Source organism: Hylaeus volcanicus, chromosome 9 (assembly GCF_026283585.1).
Source record: "Hylaeus volcanicus isolate JK05 chromosome 9, UHH_iyHylVolc1.0_haploid, whole genome shotgun sequence".
In the NCBI taxonomy this organism is placed as follows: Eukaryota; Metazoa; Arthropoda; class Insecta; order Hymenoptera; family Colletidae; genus Hylaeus; species Hylaeus volcanicus.
The window spans coordinates 923456-944090 of record NC_071984.1 but is presented as its reverse complement, the minus strand read 5'-3'; the positions used below and the strand labels follow the sequence as shown (position 1 = coordinate 944090).

General features: G+C 31.2%; 3 protein-coding genes across 5 annotated transcripts in view; 2 read left to right on the top strand and 1 right to left on the bottom strand.

The window, feature by feature from the left end:
* Window positions 1-2827, top strand: part of LOC128881979 (long-chain fatty acid transport protein 4-like) — a 51322-nt gene extending 48495 nt beyond the window's left edge. For both annotated transcript variants that reach the window (XM_054133486.1, XM_054133485.1), the window contains one exon: window positions 69-2827. In XM_054133486.1, the coding sequence (XP_053989461.1) occupies window positions 69-223 (155 nt within the window). In that variant the 3' untranslated portion in view covers window positions 224-2827. The remainder of the gene's footprint in view (window positions 1-68) is intronic.
* LOC128881978 (general transcription factor 3C polypeptide 1) lies at window positions 2694-15958 on the bottom strand. Of its 2 annotated transcripts, XM_054133483.1 has the most exons (13): window positions 15728-15958; window positions 14316-14509; window positions 13985-14245; window positions 13616-13888; window positions 13370-13538; window positions 11657-12540; window positions 10762-11142; window positions 10196-10436; window positions 5195-9327; window positions 4301-4812; window positions 3444-3636; window positions 3260-3347; window positions 2694-3022 (listed from the first exon to the last, which is right to left on the bottom strand). In XM_054133483.1, exons 1-13 carry the CDS (start codon window positions 15810-15812, stop codon window positions 2901-2903), a joined length of 7536 nt encoding a protein of 2511 aa, XP_053989458.1. In that variant the 5' UTR covers window positions 15813-15958; the 3' UTR covers window positions 2694-2900. The 2 variants fall into 2 exon arrangements, with proteins under 2 accessions (XP_053989458.1, XP_053989457.1); XM_054133482.1 differs by having other exon boundaries at window positions 13616-14245.
* Window positions 15959-16528: 570 nt separating this feature from the next.
* Window positions 16529-20635, top strand: part of LOC128881724 (DNA-directed RNA polymerase III subunit RPC1) — an 8873-nt gene continuing 4766 nt past the window's right edge. The window contains exons 1-10 of the mRNA XM_054133001.1: window positions 16529-16763; window positions 16992-17127; window positions 17840-17989; window positions 18088-18423; window positions 18499-18831; window positions 18908-19045; window positions 19139-19336; window positions 19418-19654; window positions 19738-20071; window positions 20312-20561. Coding sequence (XP_053988976.1) covers window positions 16720-16763; window positions 16992-17127; window positions 17840-17989; window positions 18088-18423; window positions 18499-18831; window positions 18908-19045; window positions 19139-19336; window positions 19418-19654; window positions 19738-20071; window positions 20312-20561 — 2156 coding nt within the window. The 5' untranslated portion in view covers window positions 16529-16719. The remainder of the gene's footprint in view (window positions 16764-16991; window positions 17128-17839; window positions 17990-18087; window positions 18424-18498; window positions 18832-18907; window positions 19046-19138; window positions 19337-19417; window positions 19655-19737; window positions 20072-20311; window positions 20562-20635) is intronic.

The window sequence follows — 20635 nt, the reverse complement described above, 5'->3', positions numbered from 1 at the left end:
TTGTTACTCTCGTTTGGATGGTACAACTGCTTCATTAAATTACAAACATTAATAAATACTGATTTCAGGCACATTCAAATTAAAGAAGAAGGATCTTCTGGAGGAGGAATACGATCCTAATAAGGTACAAGACAAGTTGTACTATTTGAGCGATAAGTCAGGATATCAGTTGTTAACCCCTGATGTTTATGAACAAATTAAACAAAGGAAAATTCGGTTTTAAGTTATGTTTTTAAGAAAGACAATTGATGGGAACAATTTTTGTTGCAACGTTATATAAATGCACCTTCGAAGTGAAGAAAGGCTTTTCATCTTCATTATGTTAAGTCAAAGGAACTACTTTACACAGAAATATCTTCTAATAGTAATTAAATTATCACTTAATTATTATTTTAATATAATTGCTGATGAGCTTATATTTCTTTTTAAATGAAATAATAGTAACGTATCAAATAAGTTGTATCGAAATTGAAACGAGAGATCTTTGACTTAAATAGCAGGTAAATTTTATATATTCTTAGGATTGGAGGTGAATGACGTTATTGTTGTCACATTATGTATACATTTTATATAGGTTTGGTTGTAATTTAATACTCGTCATAAATATATAATAATTTTATTTTGAGGTTAGGAACCTCTTATTTGAAGGTTACATCACAATTGTATAAAAAAAAATTGATTTATATTTATAAAAAGCGAAGTTAAATATTTTAAAGAGAAACTTATTCTAGAAGAGACATACATATACTGAGCGACAAAATTAGCGCAACAAAAAATTGTTATTAAAATTGAGTGAAATTTTAATAAAACTTTTTGTTGCATTGAGTTTGTTACTCAGTGTATAATGTACATGTACGTACCTTGAGGATCTACAATTTCATACAAATTGCTAATTCTGGAAGTATACATAGAGCAAAGCGTAAATAAAAAAATGTATTCTGTAACATAAAGTAAGCGTAAGTCTTAGTTCAAAATCTAGACCACTGTTATATGTATCGTATCATTGTATCTATATTTTCCTATATATTATTTGTGTACCAGGTTCATGATTAAGTATACACAAATATATACGCTGTTGTTAATAGTGTTATAACACAGGATATTTAACATCTTTTTCATAAAAGAAAAAGAACTTCCGTAACAAAGAACATTGGATAAAAATATATATATTTATTACGTACATAGATGGTTACGATTCAAAGAAACATTCCATTATTATTCTTATTTCATTAAAACACATTACCATCTAATGATATTATCTACCCAGATTATTGAATTTTTGAAGTATGGTAATATTCGCTTTAATTAGTTTCACTGAATTTAGTTAACAATATTATGTAATAGTAAAAAGTAGTTGCCAAATACAAAATGAATATATAGTACATAAGAAAGAAAATATTGTTATTATTATACAGTGATAAACACAAACAAGAAACGTTTATTAAAGTATGATATTGGAATCATTATTTTTCATAACGTTTCTGACGTCAGTAATACGTGTAACATAAATGTTAGACATAATTTAACGTAATTAAACAATTCGAAAGAAAAAGAAAACGTTACTGGTGACGTGTACAATTTAAATGCGATGCAAATAAATTTTATATATATTTATATGTGTAATTTTTTAATTATTGAATTAAAGGTGGATAATTTTGAATGAAAAGTAATTAATATGCAAATTATATAGATATATTCACATATAATTTACATGTAACAGTGGAATCGTATGGAAAATATATTGTAACTATTAATGAAGTACGATAATTGTAAAAATTATGTGCTTCCGTAGTTACATTTATCAACAGTCAGAAATAGATACACTAATTTCCATTCTAATGATTTTTTATTCGCAATTTACATAACATTCTAAAACTATTTATTTATTAAAAATGTGTACAAAATTTACAGAACAAATATTTTGAAAAATAGAAAAATAACAAATTTCAGAAATGATACATTCTAATTTCGTTTTAATAAAAATAAATAGTACAAAAGTATAAAATGTTATAAAATATGAATGTTGTATATTTGCAGTATACATACTAGGTTAACATTTTTTGAAACTATACAAATATAATTTGCAGGTATCGCTAATAAATTATAAAAGTTTTTCACAATGTTGCAAGTACTGTATATGTATTATTATTTCATTTATATTATGTTTTTAAAATTGTATAAAATTTTTAATAGTTATACAAAATTTCTAACCTTTTAAAAGAAGAAATTAAAACTAAATTGTGTTTTACAAATTTACATCTATCTATAAATGAAAACATTAAATTCTATATCACGACTTATTTAACATTTTATGTAGCTTAATCGTCAAATTTGAAAAGTAAACCTTTTTTATCCACAAGAACATTTTAATCTGTTCAAAATCTGGTCGACTTTAATATCTATATATTATGCTATTGATTCAAAATATTTATAAACGTAATTAAATTGTTACCGAGACCTTAATACATAATATTATATTCCATAAGAACTATATTTTAACAGTATTCGTGTATTTGATATCTTATATACAGATATGTTACATTTTATATGAAAATTATAATATAATTTTCCTGCTGTTAAAACGGTTCGTAAAATCGATTTATTGGTTCAGTAATGAAGATGTAAGAGAGCCTAATATACCTTCACTTAACATAAATTGCAACTGGGTAGTAGATATTTCTATAGTGCATAAATTACAAGAATTTACGAAAATTGTTAATATTGTATAAATATTTGGGTGTTTTTTAAGGTATGTTTATATTGTTCCAGTGCTGAAAACTTGTTATTTGTTACTTTTTTTAAATAAAAGTTTTCTATTTTTTAAGAACATTGTTATGAAATATTTATGTCGACAAAATAAACTTGAACTATTTACAATTCGATTGTCTCGTGTATGACAATTAGGTAATGTAATCTGATTTATACAGCTTAGTGCTCAAAAATATTCCAAATTTTAACATTGCTCCATTTGCAGGTTCGAGGTAAATATCTTCTTCGACAACCCAATTGGTATTTGTTATCTCTAAAAGAAAAAAATAAAACATTCACAAGTTCATGATTATTCAACAACAACAAAATATTGTTTCGAGTACTATGAATATAAAATTCAATTGAAAATATTCAAATATTCAACAAAGTTTCATGTAAATATTGATTGTATAATACATTGTAAATGTACTAATCCTTTTTATCATTACAGAAAATAGTTATAAAGATATAACCCAAAATTTCATTAATGAATCAACAGTTTCTTACTCACTTGGATCAACTGGTGATGGTTTTGAAAATAAAGTTACACGTGGTTTCTTTATTATTATCTTCTTCAGGCATTTTAACTTTTCCAGCATCTATTACAAAATAATATAAAAAAGATTTGTTGTTGTAAAATAGAATTTCTCAGTATTATAAGAAAAACTATTTTTCTAAATATAGTAATTAATTACCTCAACCAATTCTCTTGTATGATACGGCTGAAGAGCAGGAACAAATCTATTCTGTACTTTAGTTAATGCTATACCTGGATGGTTCATACAGTATGTTAATATTGCTCCTAACATGCGATCAAGTACTCTACGATTTAAGGCTCCATCTATTCGTATCCACGGTTTTATTACAACCCTTATTTCTTGTTTCGTACTACAACACACATGTCAGCGAATGAAAATGTTATTACGATTCAAAGTGATATACCAATTTTAATTATAATTGGTAAATTTCTAGAGACTGAAAGTAAGTTAATAATTGCTATGCAATCTACTTTCAGATCTCTCTTTAAAGTTATTAAACACTGCATATTACTTTTACACTTAAGCGTAGCATAATCTTTTAATAAATAAGTTTTTCTAACACAACGTTGTTTCCCTTGAGTTAATAATTCAGTCTTTGAGTGTTATTTGTTTTCACACATATTTTAGACAAATTACATTGCTTTGCAATTGAATATAGAGAATAGTTTTTCTTCATCGAATCATAAATCCATAATTTTTCTTAAATGGTTCGTACCTTCTTTTCTTGTCTTAACTAATAAAATATTACTATTGATTACAAAATTAGATTCTACTCTATTCTATTCTCTATTAATATACAACTTTTAATAACTTTGGAGAGAAAAATAAAAGTAGATTCAATACTACTCTACGCTAAAAAGAATATACATGTCGAATGGTATAACCTCCTCCTTTTTTGAAGTTGATTAAAAAGTATGTTACGCAATAGATCACAACAAATTAATACTTCCAGGTAATACTACAAGGCGATTATAATAACTTCGAATAGAAGAACAGTACAAAAGTGAACTTACGCAAGATCTAATTGCTTCGCAGCCCTAGATATATCTCTCTGGGGTAGTAAACGAGTCCTCTTTCGTTGCATTCTCTTTTTTGTGAGCGTAATGCACTCTTCATCGCTGTGACTAGATGAATCCTTATCACAATCTTCAATTTTGTGAGTTTTTACTTCTGACTGTGTGTCCGATATAATTGGTTCTTCATCATCAATCCTTGGTGACGAAGGATTCTTCTCTTCGTTGTTTGATATAACACTGGCATCGTTAGATTCTTTGGAAAAGTTTAAGTCATTGCCTTCAGTTATTATTACTTCAGGTTCTGTCACATACACTGTTCCCCTGGGCATCGGTGTAAGTGATTCCTTCTTGAGACGACAAATTTTATATGAATCTATTAACCAAGCATCAGCATGACGATGGTGTACATAACGAACAGTTGTTACACCAGCCCGCAAGAACAAACGGTGTTCAATAAAGAGTGATACGATGTACTGCAAATCTTCGCCCATGGTACTCTCAAATTCATTCTGTACAAAAGAAGAAAAAAATGAACATAGGTATGCGAGCCAAGTTTCAGTTTACAGAAATGTATTCGATGGTTACAAAATATATGTTTTTGGAGACACGATTAGAATTGTTCATAGTTTAAATAATTTAGATACGAATAGCAAGTGTTTTAATTGCTATAAATGATAAATTAGTTAATGATAGTCAATGTGTTACTGAATTCTTCAAAAGTAATTTAATTTAAGTTTCAGTTTACAGAAATGTATTCGATGTTTACAAAATATATGTTCTTGGGGACTCGATTAGACTTGTTCATGGTTTAAATAATTTAGATACGAATAGCAAGTGTTGTAATTGCTGTAAATGATAAATTAGTTCAAAAGTAATTTAATTTTAACTTACCATCAACTCCTGAATACTGGCACCAAGTTCTTTTTTATCCCGTATAAATTTATACACTGCATCCACATTATTCAAATCCAACGAAGAGTCTTTGAGTAAACTTTTCTTAAAATCGGTATACGAGATGCTGTCTTTCGGAAAAGCGGCAAATTTATTTATCTCTTGAATTACATTATTTGCCACGCACAATCTTAAAGGTATCAATTCCGAAGGTAACAAAAAATGTCTGAAAATTTCATTTCCACTGGAATTTTGTGAATCTGACTCATGCAAGGAATACAAAATTTTGAACATATTTACAACGAAATAATCGTGTGCATGATGGCTGTCAGCTGTTGTAAGTTCACTCAATTCCTCTCTCATTCTTAACAGAGCTATTCGAGTAAAACGTTTTTTTTCGTCTGTTGAGTCATCAACCTTGCAATACTGATACAAATAATTTGGTTCGAAGGATTTATTCTTTAAAATATCACTGACACGTGTAAACTTTTGATTATTATCTTTTTTCGACAGTAAATTGGTTTCACTTTCTTTATTTAAAATAGCTTTGTTGCTGATTTTTGTATCATCGGCACCTTCTTTTGTACCAGTTTCTTCTTCTTCTTCAGTTTCCTTCGCAGAATTCTTTCTTAACTCTTCCTTTTGTATTTCATCCAATGATTCAGTTTCCTTCGCAGAATTCTTTCTTAAATCTTCCTTTTGTATTTCATCCACTGATTCAGTTGACGTAGCATGGTTGCTTGGTACTGTTTTATCATTCTTTTCGACATCCACAATTTCATTATCAATTTCTGCTTTTTCTTGGCCGTGTTCATCTAAATTACACACTTCATTATCTGGTTTCACTTTTTCCTGGTCATGTTCATTCGATTCAACCACTTCGTTATCTGGTTTCACTCTTTCCTGGTCATGTTCATTCGATTCAACCACTTCGTTATCTGGTTTCACTTTTTCCTGCTTACGTACATCCAATTCAAACTCTTCGTTATCCAATTTTGCTTTTTTCTGCACGGGTTCACCCAATTCAAACACTTCATTATCTAATTTTGCTTTTTTATTCAAATTAATTACTTCCTTATCTGTTTTTACTTTTTCCTGGTCATGTTTATTCAACTCAACCACTGCGTTATCTGGTTTTGCTTTTTCCTGCTCACGTACATCCAAATTAGACACTTCATTATCTGGTTTTGCTTTTTCCTTATCATGTTCATCTAAATTAGACACTGTTTTTGCTTTTCCCAGCTCATGTTCATTCGATTCAATCACTTCATTATCTGGTTTCGCTTTTTCCAGCTCATGTTCATTCGATTCAACCACTTCATTATCTGGTTTCGCTTTCTCCAGCTCATGTTCATTCGATTTAACCACTGCGTTATCTGGTTTCGCTTTCTTCTGTACAGGTTCACCTGAATAAAACACTTCATTATCCACATCTCTTCCTCTCTTACTTCCAGTGGTAATCAATTTCTGTTGTGCATCCATATTTAATTCTAAACACGGTTGAACTGGAACTGAGCTTTTCATATTCAACGAACCATCACCATTATTTTGAATTTGTGTTACGTCCACAGATTTTAAAAGTTTATCCTCAGCAATTGTAGCGTTCTGTATTTGTGCTTGACTGGCCTCTTCAAGATTATTATCATCCACTAAAGAAGTTTTACCTTCTTCCTGCGAATTTTCGTCGTAGGATTTTGAACGTTCCAGATCATTTTTGTTTAATACGATTTTAGTTCCATCTTGAAACCTGATTACATTGTCTTCGTCGTCTGCTACAGTGCGACCACTCTCTTCGTCGCTATCGAAGGTTAGTACATCGTCATAGTCGACACAACTTTTCGCATCCTCAAAATTCTTGTCTTCAGTATCGTATTCATGCGAAGATAAATTCTTCTCAATATCCAGATTCGAAAAGCAATCTTTATCCAATTTCTCATCGACATTAAGAACATTCGTATCGTTGCAAACGTCGACGTCAGAATTAAAACATTTCTCTTGTTCGCTTTTTTGCAGATCAGAAACAGGAGGCTCTTTTGAAAATTTCAAATTGTCCAAACTAGCTAAAACAACTTGATACCTTTGAGCGATTCTGAAATAAGTTTCATCTTTTTCTTTCAGTCTTGGATCCAGCATTATCACTTGGTCAGGTATTTCGATATCGAAATCCATTTGATCCTGTACTACAAAATCATGTATCGTAACAATCAAACCACCTGTAACTGGCAATATTTCAACACCGTTGGAAGTGTTCGATGCATCATTCTGGTTATCTAATTGTTTTTGACTGTACCAATTAGCAAGTTTTAAATAAACATCATACGATTCTGTAAACAATTCATAAGGCCATGTAGTGTGAAATTTATATATATAATTACTGCTCAACTGATATTGAGAACTACTCATTGGCATATAGTTTCCATACTTTCTTATCGTAGGCAACGAAGACTTTTTCACAGTAACCATTTGATCAGCTCGAATCTTTGTCATGGCATTTCGTAGGAGTGTCTCCGGATACTGTTGATACACTTTGAACAACTGGTACGCCCAGGACCTTCTGTCTTTTCCACAACACATGGAGCTATGAATAACAGAGTTTATAACTGCAGAATGTATATCATTAACGTTTCGAACATCTTTTGTGAATCCATGATTACCAAATTGCTTCGGGGGATGCACTACCTTATAAAATATATTAAATTCTTGCACCGACTTAGGCACCGGAAGAGGTTCCTTTGCTTCGACATCAGAAATATCATAATACTTTTTCCCAATGTAAGCAACAAGTGACTTGAAGGTCTCCGTAACTTGTTTCTCAAACTCATAAGTATTCTTGTATTCTTCTTTAAGCCTTTCGATGATCCCATCAAAGCGTTTCCTGATGTAAAAGTTCTGTTTCATTTCTGCGACTCCTAAAGCGATGGCATTGTCGTTCTGTTGTTGTCTGAGCATGTATAAAAGTCGTCGTTGACAAGCTCTAGAGGTTTTATTATACGAAACGAGGGAATACATTCTTAACACGTCTCTCACCATGGAAAATGTTATTACTTGTTTGCGTAAACTTGGGCAAAGGTACACCATAGCGATCTTGCAAACGAGTAGAATCTTATCTTCGCATGGGTCCCAATCTACTCGCAATTTGTGCATTCGTTGCAAAGCTCGATGATCAATTTCGTCGTATTTTGTTCTTCTTCTATAACTAGTCTTACGTGGCAATACTCTTCTGACGATAGACTTCTGTTTCAGGTTTCGATAATGAGGTAATGCTTCGTACTTTTTCAATTGGTTCAAGCCTTCGTCAGGTTTAACCTGTACCTTCTTTCTAAGATCTGCCGCAGTCACAGAAGGAGGGCCAGATACCCTCTTCAAACCAGGAAACTCTGTGAACTTGATAGGTTTTGCTTTTATTTTGGAAAGATACACATCCCTTTCGTGTTGTACGGTCTGCTGAGACTTTGTTTGATGCGTACTGCTGCTAATGCCCCAATTCCAATTGCGTTTGAGATGAGCGAAGAATGCTGAATCTATTCCAGCAGCACCTTTGCGATCACCAGGCACATGACCAGTGTCCAATCTCACAGCTTCTTCTGGCGTACGAGCCACCACTGCTCGAATCATGTCACTTTTCTTAGTCACGTCTTCCAATACTATATCTTTCCCTTGAACAACAAGTCGACCACCTAATGATGTATTTATACACGTATTCCACAAATCGTACCAATATTTCTCTACCACATGCATTCCGTCAAAGTTATATTTGATTACAGGGTAGGGTTTATCCTCAATCATGTGATAACTAGGCGCGGATGAAGTTGTATCCATTATTTCTGTACGTCGATTCACATAAATGAACACTTGGTCTTTCTCCTTCAGTCTTTGGGGCCCGAATTGTACCAGCCCGATGTAACACAATCTTGTCACTGTTTCATGTACGTTGAATATATACTTTCGTGCATGTAGTAAAGCGTTTCGTGTGTCAAGTGGTAAATCTCTGACTAAATAATGCTTCCGAATGGGATGGTTCGCATATTTATCCAAGTCCGGTATACCAAAGGAAAGGAAATGGATTTTTAAGAATATAGACAATGGCAATCGTAATAGAATGTCACACATTAATGCCCATCCTTGGGGCCAACCTGAAAAAGATATATGTATAATTCATCACTGTGAATTAACTTGCGTCTTGAAACAAATACACTGTTTGAAAAATCGGATGCACCACGCTTCTATATTTTAATTATAATATTATAAAGAGGTAAATTTTGTTTGTATGTAAAGAGTAATTTCTGGAACTATTGAATTGATTTTTAAAATTTGTTCACTAATATAAAGCCACACTATTTCTTAGTAACATTGGCTATATTTTATTTTGATAAAAATAAGATTTCGGTTGAAGATCTCAATACTTGTAAATAAAGTTGGCATCACGAAACATCTGATTTACGGAAAACAAAAGACTGTGCTAAATAGTCTAGCACGTGCTAAATAGTCAGTCGAATGCGAACGACGTAAAATAAATAGTATTCCAGATGGGTGAAAACGCGAGATGCAATTAGTATACAATAAAACCGTATTATTCCAGACTAATTGAAGGACTAGATAATCTGAAACGTCTAACACCTATTATTTCCACTTATAGTACGAAAATAATACTAAAAATGTGCATAAATAACAACAAATGAAAAATATAAGAATAAGATTTAATTGAACTTAAATTCTTTTGGAATAACATCATTTGAAATAATATTTCAAACACTTTGTATTTTTTTAAACTACTTTCTTATTTAACCGTAGCAAATCTTTCAAATCTGTCTGCGTTATTAACCACTAATTGATAATCAATAATTCAACCAACAGTGGACGCTAGTGAATAATAATTGCTTGGATCGTCAATAAAAAGATTTGTTCCATAACACCTAGCTTATACTGTGTATTTGTAATAGTGAAAGAAAATAGATGCTGCGTTAATAGATAACAAGGAAGATAATAATTATAATTACTCACTGGAATTCTTCGGCAAAGGTGGAATAAACATTTTCCAACTTATCTCCGAAGAGTAAATTGTACTGAATTCGCTTATCAATTCATTAGGAACATTGAAACCATTATCCAGCAAAGCTTTTATTTGTTCTTTCTTTGAAAGGGTTTGTTCACCGGGATGTTCATAAATTAAATAGAACAAAAGAATATGTAACGCTTTCATGCGTATGAATTTTGGACTGTATCCATACTTTTTCGAACCTCTCTGAAATTAATGAACCAGTGTTATATTATTTCATTGCAAATAATTTATTTACCAAGAACATTTTTTGAAAGCGATCAATATCTATATAATTAAAATAAATATTCATCTTATATCTACTAACAGAAAATTAATATTTCATTGTTTAGTATTCCATAAACACAGAATATTCTAATATTTGTCCATTCGTTAAACAATAGATTAGTTTATTTCATCAATCATATATAAATTCTTGCGAAAGCTACTGTATATTTTCCATTGATTACTTCATAATTATGGAATTGTACAGCGATACAATTTTAAAATCTAAAACAAAGTAGATACTTACGGGTCCACATTTAGAAACTTTCGATAACATTTTAAATCCAGATGAAGACTTATCTTCGGATTTATTTGCAGTATCATCAATATTACTATTTTTACTAGACTCTGACTTCCCTGAACATCTTTTCGCAAATGATTTGGTCCTCTGAGATGATAGTACGAAATAAAATTTTAATTTCGCTTGCTCTATAGCGGACTGAATAACAGGACTGCTGATATCCAAATTTGGGTTACATATAAACGTCATACGTTTCTCTTTTCCATTTAAACTGAGTGTTATTCTAATACTTTTCACAACATTGTCAAGTTTTCCTAACAACCTTATTAACGACTTTCTATCTATTTTTACGTCATATCCTTCCTTGTCTTCTTCTTCGCATATCATCTAAAAAAAAGTTACTTGGTGTAAAAAATTATAATTAATGTAAACACTATGTTTTCTTAGTTGTATTATCAAATGGTTTGTTAATGTATTCCTGTATTATAGTTTTATATTCATTAAGTAGGTATTTACCATTACATAAATACAGGGTGTCCGATGTAACACTTTTCACAATTTTTCAAGTTAACAATACAAAAGTGAAGGTGACCTTGACAGTTATAACAAACAATTTGTTTCTCTAACTTTAAAAAAAGTGAAGGTGACCTTGACAGTTATAACAAACAATTTGTTTCTCTAACTTTTTGTATTGCAATGTATAGCCAATCAAAAACTGATCAACATTTGTTTAAAATATCTTTTTTCCAGGTTATCGTAAGCACTTGAATAATTGTGAAAAGTGTTACATGGGACACCCTGTATACAAGTATAGTATAAATGAGTATATATGAGTATGCACGAGTAGAAAAAAATACCTGTAGTAATTAAAAACAATAATTTTGTTTCCTTATTATCCTACCTTCATCAATTTTGTCATGTCATCAATAACTTGATGTTCTTTAACCGATTCTATAATCATATTAGCTCTTCGTAACAGTCTGTATGTGATATTCGACATATTGTTCTTTTCGCTGTTTTGCACGTCTTCCATTAATCCATATATTTTATTATCTGATTTTAATGTATTTACTGGCGTTAAAACTTTGTACTCGACTTTTATGTTTTTATACGCAACTGCTGACTTTTCCTTCCTCGACAACTCTGACAATACATTACTAGAATTTATACTTTCATCTTTCACCAGTGCTTTATTAATTTTACTTGATTGAATATTCGAAAACGTTCGTTTATATTTATTTCGACGTTTTGTTAAACGATATTTATATAATATCCGATTGACAACATAAAATGTTTTTTCTATGTCTGTCATGGATGAACTTGGTTTCTCTTTTACATTGGCATCATTGTTTTCATTGTCTTTGCTAGTTGTATCGATTTTAGTTACTTCTTCTACATTTCTTTTCTGATTACTAATAACAGTATTCTCCTTTTCCTCTATCGCAGTTATACTTTTCTCAGGTTTATCACTTTCAGTTACAATATGCTTCGTAAGCTCTTTGATTTTATACATTTCCTTCTTTAACTGTTTACTTAATTTACTACCTTTCTCAAATTTTTTTGATACATATTTTGTAAGTCTTTGTCTGCCTATATCGTTCATGTAAGTAGCAACAATGTCCCTTTTAACTAGGTTTCGCAAAATTGTCCTGGAATGTAGTTTGGTCAGCCCCATATTTTTACCTAAACTTCCTTGGCATAAACCTTCGCTTCCACTTTCTTCAATTATTCTATTCGCTTGCTTTAAATAGGGCACATTGTATTTATGACTTGAAATATTTAACTCTGCGAAACACAGGAAAGTCTTTACTAATAACTACTAAACGTCTTCATAACTCATAAAGTTTATCTATGGTAACATTTAAGAGATCTCACTTTCGAAGTCAATATAATCTTAGCATTTGTGGCAATAGAATGCTAAGAAAGCATCTCGAGTTGCTGTAGATACCAGGAAAAAAGGCTTCGAGTGCAAAGAGTTAATATTATATTAAATTAGTTTGAAGAATTGAATAATACAATAATCAGTAAGTTTTGTTCTTCAACAGAAACTAATACATGTTTTTAATTCATATTATTTGCCATTATTTTTAAAGCGATTTAAGGTATGAATCTATAAAGTAATATTTTTTAAATCACTCATTTCTTCAAAATTAAAATAACAGGATATTCATTATTTTCTTACATAATGTTAAATATTAACATTTATGAATTGTGAAGATCTATTCTAAAGAGTCAAAAACATTAATATTTGATTGTTTGTAGAGGTTAGTAAACAGAGTGAATATTCAAATTCTTTGTATAGCGAAACTCTTGTATGAATAATTAATTAGAAATTACAAAATAATAATTTAATTTTAATCCTTGGCACTCGAGATGCTTTCTTAGCATTCTATTGCCACAAATGCTAAGCTTAATCAGGTCACCTTTACCTCATCGATAATCATTTTATTGACACTTCGTGAGAAATTAAACCTAAACAAACATTATTCTTGATCGATTCACTGTGTCAAACCTAGTAGTGACTGAGAGTCACCTCTCGAGTGCAAAGGATTTTATTTCTTAAACCACAAGAACGTATTGAACACTATAAATAACAAAAAATTAATGAACGAACCATGTGATTCATCCTCTTCCTGTATATCATCTTTAGTCCATGCTTCCATAACATCGATAGTGGGATGTAACAATTGCACTACTTTAATTTTCTTTTCCTTTGCCGGAGTATACTTTCGTTGCCATTCTATAGGTTTAGCATTCGGGTACAAAGTTCTATATGGCACCATCTATTTAGAAATACAAATATTACTTTTTAAATAATCTAAGAATAAGTAATATTCTTTATTCAATATTCATTACTTACTATATCTGTTTTCACAACTTTTTGGAAGAACGAAGTTTTAAATAATTTCCTTATTGCATTCTCAAGCTGCAACTTGCGTTTTATTTCATCATATTCTGCAATGTAATTAGGTTTCGATTTAAGTATTTTGATAATCTCTTCGGCTAAGAAAATTACTTTTGGTTTCCTCTCGACAAAGAACCTTGGAAGATGTAAAAGGCTTCCGGTGCAACTATGACAACCACTTTTTTGATGATGCACTTGTTTCGTTATTAACCTATGCCGTAGCAATAACTTTCGATGATAAAACAAACTCTTAGGATCTTCTTTTAACGCATTAAGACTAAGTTTTCCTTGAGTAACTTCACCATGATAACGTGATCTACCTACTCTTTCTAAAAAACAATATTGTATCGCATTTAATTCAAGTGTTGGTAGTACTTCGTTTCTGGTTAATGCATGGTTTCGTGCTGATTGTGATGCAACGATAACTAGTTTTTGTCCATATTTTTCTGTAACCTCGTCTAAGCTAAGGTTCCTTGCAGTTTCTGTAATCTCTTGACGAGTATAATATGTTGAACAAGATCCTTTGATTCCCTTGGTAGTATCGTATATAGGATAATGTGGGTAAATGTCTGGTGGTACATCATCCTATAAAAATATGTTTGCAATTTAATAGTATAACAGTAATAGTATAATAAATTTCTTTTTGAATACTCACTGGTTCTAATATTACACCTAAATCAGGATCTACAAATTCGTAACGATCATAAATTACGAGTGGTTCTCTTGGAGTTTCTAGCTCATGAAATCCAAATTCTCTGATTTGCACACATATAGACCATATTTGAACCATGAATGGTTTTGAAAATGGCAAGGGATTGTGAAGTCGTTGTGCTAAACGTGACCATAACGCTGCAAAAGAAACTAAGCATTATGCAAAAAAACTATAATATTGGGTATTTGAGAAAGTTCGTGGCTTTTCGCAACCATTTGTATGATTTCATTGCATTGTGCTGTAATTGGTCGACCACAATACATACATATAAGATGAATGAAATTATATAATAACTAAATTATAGGCGCTATTATATTTTTGTCTGTAATTGATACAAAATTAAGTGATCCATTATCGATTATAATGTATTCAAATTTGTAACATTTATAATCACTAAACTGCGGATCTTTATGCAAAATAAAATCTTTGTGAACGTGCCTAGAAAAATTGAACCTAAAGAGGAATTTATTTTATTCTGCAAATATTATAACATGAACTTTACTTTCAATCTTTTTTATATTCTTGCATATTGTTTGCACTTTGTAGGTTTTTGTACATTCAAATTTCCTATAAATGCATAAAGATCCGCAGTCTAGTAATCACTAACTTTTATTTAAATCCATCATTCATATGAAATTAGATATACAGGGTGTCCCAGTTTAAGTGATACGGAGCTCTAACTCCAAAATTATTGACCGAATGCAATATTAAAATTTCACCGAGAAGGAATCTTTGTTAACTTTGTTATTTAATGAGACATGATGGTCAAGTTTCGTTTTTCAAATGGAACTATATATTTTTTTTCATACCATGCGATAGTACTTTTTTAGACGAATTCATTAAGCTTTAATGTATTTACCCGATTTTTATTAGTTATAGCTATAGATAGTAGTAGATATTAGTTATAGTTATAGTTATAGATATTTATTAGTTATTAGTACAAGCTATAACGCTTCAAAGTTTGCTCATTTTCAAGGAAAGGACTCGGTTCGGCCCTGGGTGGTCCCATTGATACAGTAAGCACCATGCGGTTCTTGAAATCGATACGGAGGGTCTTGTTTGGGATTCTTCCCATTTTCCTTCCTTGAGTTCCATATCACTTAGACTGGGACACCCTGTATTGTAAAACTAAAGAGCTAATTAATGAAATTAATACATTCGTTGACAGTTTCAAATTAGATACTTATAAGTTGAATAGACTACCAGTCGAAAAGATATTTAACTGCAATCGATGAAATATTTAATAGTACTATAATAGTATATATAATATATATAATAGTATAATACTATTAAAATTCTTAGTTGTACGAATGAAAATAATGTGTATTTAGATTAATATTAATGTTTACTCTAACCTTCTAAAGTGATACCATCCAAACCTTCCAATGCAACCTCGTCAATGATTAAATCTACCAAATTCATTGATGGATATGACACCATATTTAATGATACCTCAAATACACTGCAGAATATTAACAATCTTTCATATTTTCATTGTTTTTACAATTGTCAAGATATAGGGATTAAAATGTGCTTTTATAATTCAAATCAATCACATCAACTACTCCTGTCACTCGGTTGTGTGTGATGCCATATTTGGCTCCTGCGCATGCGCGTCGCAAAAGCTCAGCGCGCAGTGCTGTAGCTGTAGGAAACTCGTTGGACGTTAAAATCAGGAAAACCGTTTTTATAATTATAAAAATTGTGTTTTGTCTGTAAAATTATTTAAACCGTTATCCCTATGTTATAATTTATCCACACAATTAATATTATTGCATGCTAAGAAGTTTTATGGTCGTATTAGATACTGAATTTTAAGGAAAAACGTCAACCAATCAGAGCGCGAGTATGCCGGTGGAGCGTAGGCTACGCGCTAGGCGGCCGCGCTCATACTTGCATTCTGATTGGTTGTTCCACCGGCGTACTCGCACTCTGATTGGTCAATGTTTTTCCTTAATATCTCCTCAACGAAACCTCGGACACCATTTTCGCTAAGGAAAAAGTTGTTTCAAATCATCCCCCGAGCCACCCCTTTCAATGACCTCCAACATTTTTGGGACACCCTGTATATTATTTCCTATAGCTACAGCACTGCGCGCTTTTTCGCGCATGCGCGGTAGCCAAATCTGGCATCAATACGAATCTGTCAAATTTGAGATGGCACCAATGGCACCACGAACAGAGAATAACACGTGTTTGAAGAATTCTCCGAATTCTTTCGACTGTTTAAATAATTTATACATGTAGCGCGTTATCTTAAAGTTTGCTTATTTTATATACTACGTTATTAAGAGATAAAACTGTACCAAATATATCGTTAACCTGGGAATCAAGTATAACCTCCACGATGGTGAAAGAACAGTTTAGAGAAACCGACGTAGCACGTAAAATGTACGTCTATTATTTTAATGAATTTTCAAACTTTTAATTTTAATTTACATGCAGCAAGGAGATTTGTAATATAACCAAATTTTCTGTTGAAGTATTCTTTGTATTTATACAAATTATAAATTCAAATTATGTATAGAACAACTAAGTTGATCTAATTTATTTAAGTAATATTTGTAACTTTTGTATCTATTTTATTTCTAATTTGAACTACGATTTTTGTTTGATTAGTTCCCATGTATCGTTCGGGGTAGACAGTCGACATAACATGGAACGGCAGGCCCATATGCATGTTGTTGCCAAAAACTTGTATAATCAGGATGTCGAACATACTCCGGTTCCCTATGGAGTACTCGACAGAAGAATGGTATTTATGCGAATAGAGTTCTTTACTCTTTACATCTATTATACATTAACATTTCGATGATAACATACTTAAAATATAAAATATAAAATAGTAATGGGTAGTATTCGAAAAAGTTCATGGCGTTTTATTGCTTGATCAAGGCGAGAATGCTACGCAGGCTTGTGAAAAAAGTTGTGGTTTTTACTGACAAACTACTCTATCAAAATTTTCATGTCAAACATGCATCCCGCTGTGGTCGCCCAATCACAGAACGATGTGATGAAATCATGCAAATTATTGAGAAACGTTACAAACTTTTTCAAATACCCAATATGTTAACTAAATCTGATATTACCACTAGGAGAAAACTATCTCACAAGGAAAATAAATATTGCTAATTAGTATTCTAATTTATAATTAGACTGTGGATCTTTATACATTTATTGGAAATTTGAATGTGCAAGTACCTACAAAATGCAAACAATATACAAGAATATAAAAAAGATTGAAAGTAAAGTTCATGTTATAACATTTGCAGAATAAAAATAAATTTTTATTTAGGTATGGTTTGTGTAGGTTCTTTCGCAAAGATTTTATTTTGCATAAAGATCCACAGTCTCTATTTATTATTATCTCTGTTCACCATATATCAAATTAGTAACATATTTATATCCATCATCTCTGTGTTAATATTGCCATCGAACTATTTCAATTTAATAACACAAATTTTCAGGGAACATGTAACAACACAACAAATTGTGTATCATGCGGCAAATCTTTGAACGAATGTATAGGACACTTTGGTTACATCGATTTGGAACTACCAGTTTTTCATGTCGGTTATTTCAGAGCCATTATTGGTATTCTTCAGTCCATTTGTAAAGTAATTTATCATTCATTTCGTTTATATTTACACTATTTAATTGTAATTATAAATTACATATTTACATAAACAATAAATTTTGATATTTTAATTTGTAGAGTTGTTCTCATGTCATGCTATCCGAAGTTGACAAGAAACGTTACTTAGCCAGAGCGTTAAATCCAAACCTGGGATATTTATCACGTAAAGCTTTACGAAAACAAATTTTAGATAAAACTAAGAAGACAACGGTTTGTCCAAATTGCAAAGATCTTAATGGAACAGTTAAAAAGGCTGGTTTGCTTAAAATAGTTCATGAAAAGTATAAGGCGAAGAAGAAAACAGATACTACTGTTCAAGAGAAGCTAGCGGAATATAATAATGTACTCGAAGATAACAAGGCATTGGAAGGAGTACTTCAAAGTGGATTAATTAACGTATTGAATCCATTAGAGGTAATAATATTATATTATTACGCTTTAAATATTTTACATATATTAATACCGATACAAATGACATTTCAATTTAAGGTACAAAGCATTTTAGAAAAGATACCAGAAAACGACATTCCGTTACTAATGATGAATCCAGAATGTGCGTTACCAAAGGATTTAGTGCTAACAAGAATCCCAGTGCCCCCGATTTGTATCAGGCCTAGCGTTGTATCAGATATGAAAGCAGGTACAACCGAAGACCACTTAACCATGAAATTATCAGAAATAGTTTTTATCAACGATGTTATCCAAAAGCATAGACAAAGCGGAGCGAAAGTACAAATGTATAGCGAAGATTGGGAGTTTTTACAATTACATTGTGCTCTTTACATTAACAGCGAAATGTCTGGAATACCTCTTAACATGCAAGTGAGTTTTGAACGTGTTAAAATTATCTACTTTTCTGTTAATAAAATATTACTAATAAAATATTATAATGGTTCAGCCAAAAAAATCTGGCAGGGGTTTGGTACAAAGATTAAAAGGAAAGCAAGGTCGCTTTCGTGGTAACTTATCTGGTAAACGTGTGGATTTCTCTAGTCGTACTGTCATTTCGCCAGATCCTAACCTTAGAATCGAACAGGTAAGCTTTAGTTTACATTTAAAGTGTTTATTAAATTGTGTAACAGTTTAACTATTCAAAGACGTTAAACATGAAGAATACATTTGTAATTAGGTTGGTGTGCCTATCTACGTTGCAAAAATTTTAACATACCCTGAGAAGGTTAACCCGTCAAATATAGAATTGATGCGAAAGCTAGTAAGGAATGGGCCAGATATACATCCAGGTGCAAATTTTATACAGCAAGGAAAGACTCAATTCAAGAAATATTTAAGATACGGTAATCGACACAAGATTGCCCAAGATTTACAAGTAATATTGTGTGTTTATAAAAGTATTTTTGAACTCGATACTTATGAAACAAGAGTAATTATCTTTATTAAAATTCAACAGTACGGTGATATCGTCGAAAGGCATCTTAGAGATGACGATGTAGTATTATTTAATCGGCAACCATCGCTACATAAACTAAGTATCATGGCACATAAAGCAAAAGTATTACAACACCGAACATTTAGGTTCAACGAATGTGTTTGTACTCCTTACAATGCTGACTTCGATGGAGATGAAATGAATCTGCATTTGCCACAAACAGAGGAAGCTAGAGCGGAAGCTTTAGTTTTAATGGGGGTAACGTACTAATTATTTTATGGATTTATATTTTCTAAAGAATGTTAATATCTTCGTTAACATTTTTGTTTATTTTCTTTTAGAATAAATCAAATTTAGTCACACCTCGCAATGGTGAATTATTAATAGCAGCGACACAGGATTTCATCACCGGTGGATATCTTTTAACTCAAAAGGATATGTTTTTGAACAAAGCTCAAGCAAATCAATTAGCAGGTTGTCTTCTGGCAGGATCTGACATTGCAATGTCTGTAAATCTTCCTAAACCTGCTATTTTAAAACCAATCATGTTATGGACAGGAAAACAAATCTTTAGTTTAATTTTGAAGCCCAATCATGCGTCTAAAGTTAAAGCTAATTTGAAGACCAAAGGAAGAGCTTACACTAGCAACGAGGAACTGTGTATTAATGATTCTTGTACGTATACTCCAATAATAAGGAATCAATGTGTCTTATTTTCTGTTTAGACTCTTACATTATTGTTTACTTATTAACTAGTTCATTTAGAAAATTAACAACTTATTAATCGCAAGAAAAACAGAACAAAAATTGATCAACTAAAAGTTTCTTCGTTCTTAACCTCAATGATTATTTCATATTAATTTCTTTATTTATTATTTAGAATAATAGTTAAATAACAAGGTTGGTAAATTACAGATGTTATTATCAGAAATTCAGAGCTAATAGCAGGATCCATGGATAAGTCTACGTTGGGTTCAGGTTCGAAGCAGAATATATTTTATATTTTACTGCGGGACTGGGGTGAAGACATAGCAACGACAGCTATGTGGCGATTAGCAAGAATGGCGAGTTATTTCCTCATGAACAGAGGCTTTTCTATCGGTATTGGTGATGTTACACCTGGACAAGGTCTTCTTAAAGCTAAGCATGATCTGCTGAACGCTGGGTGAGTGCACATTTGCAAATAAAAGTGCAAATAAAATTATTTATTAATAGTATCATTACTATTATTTTATACAT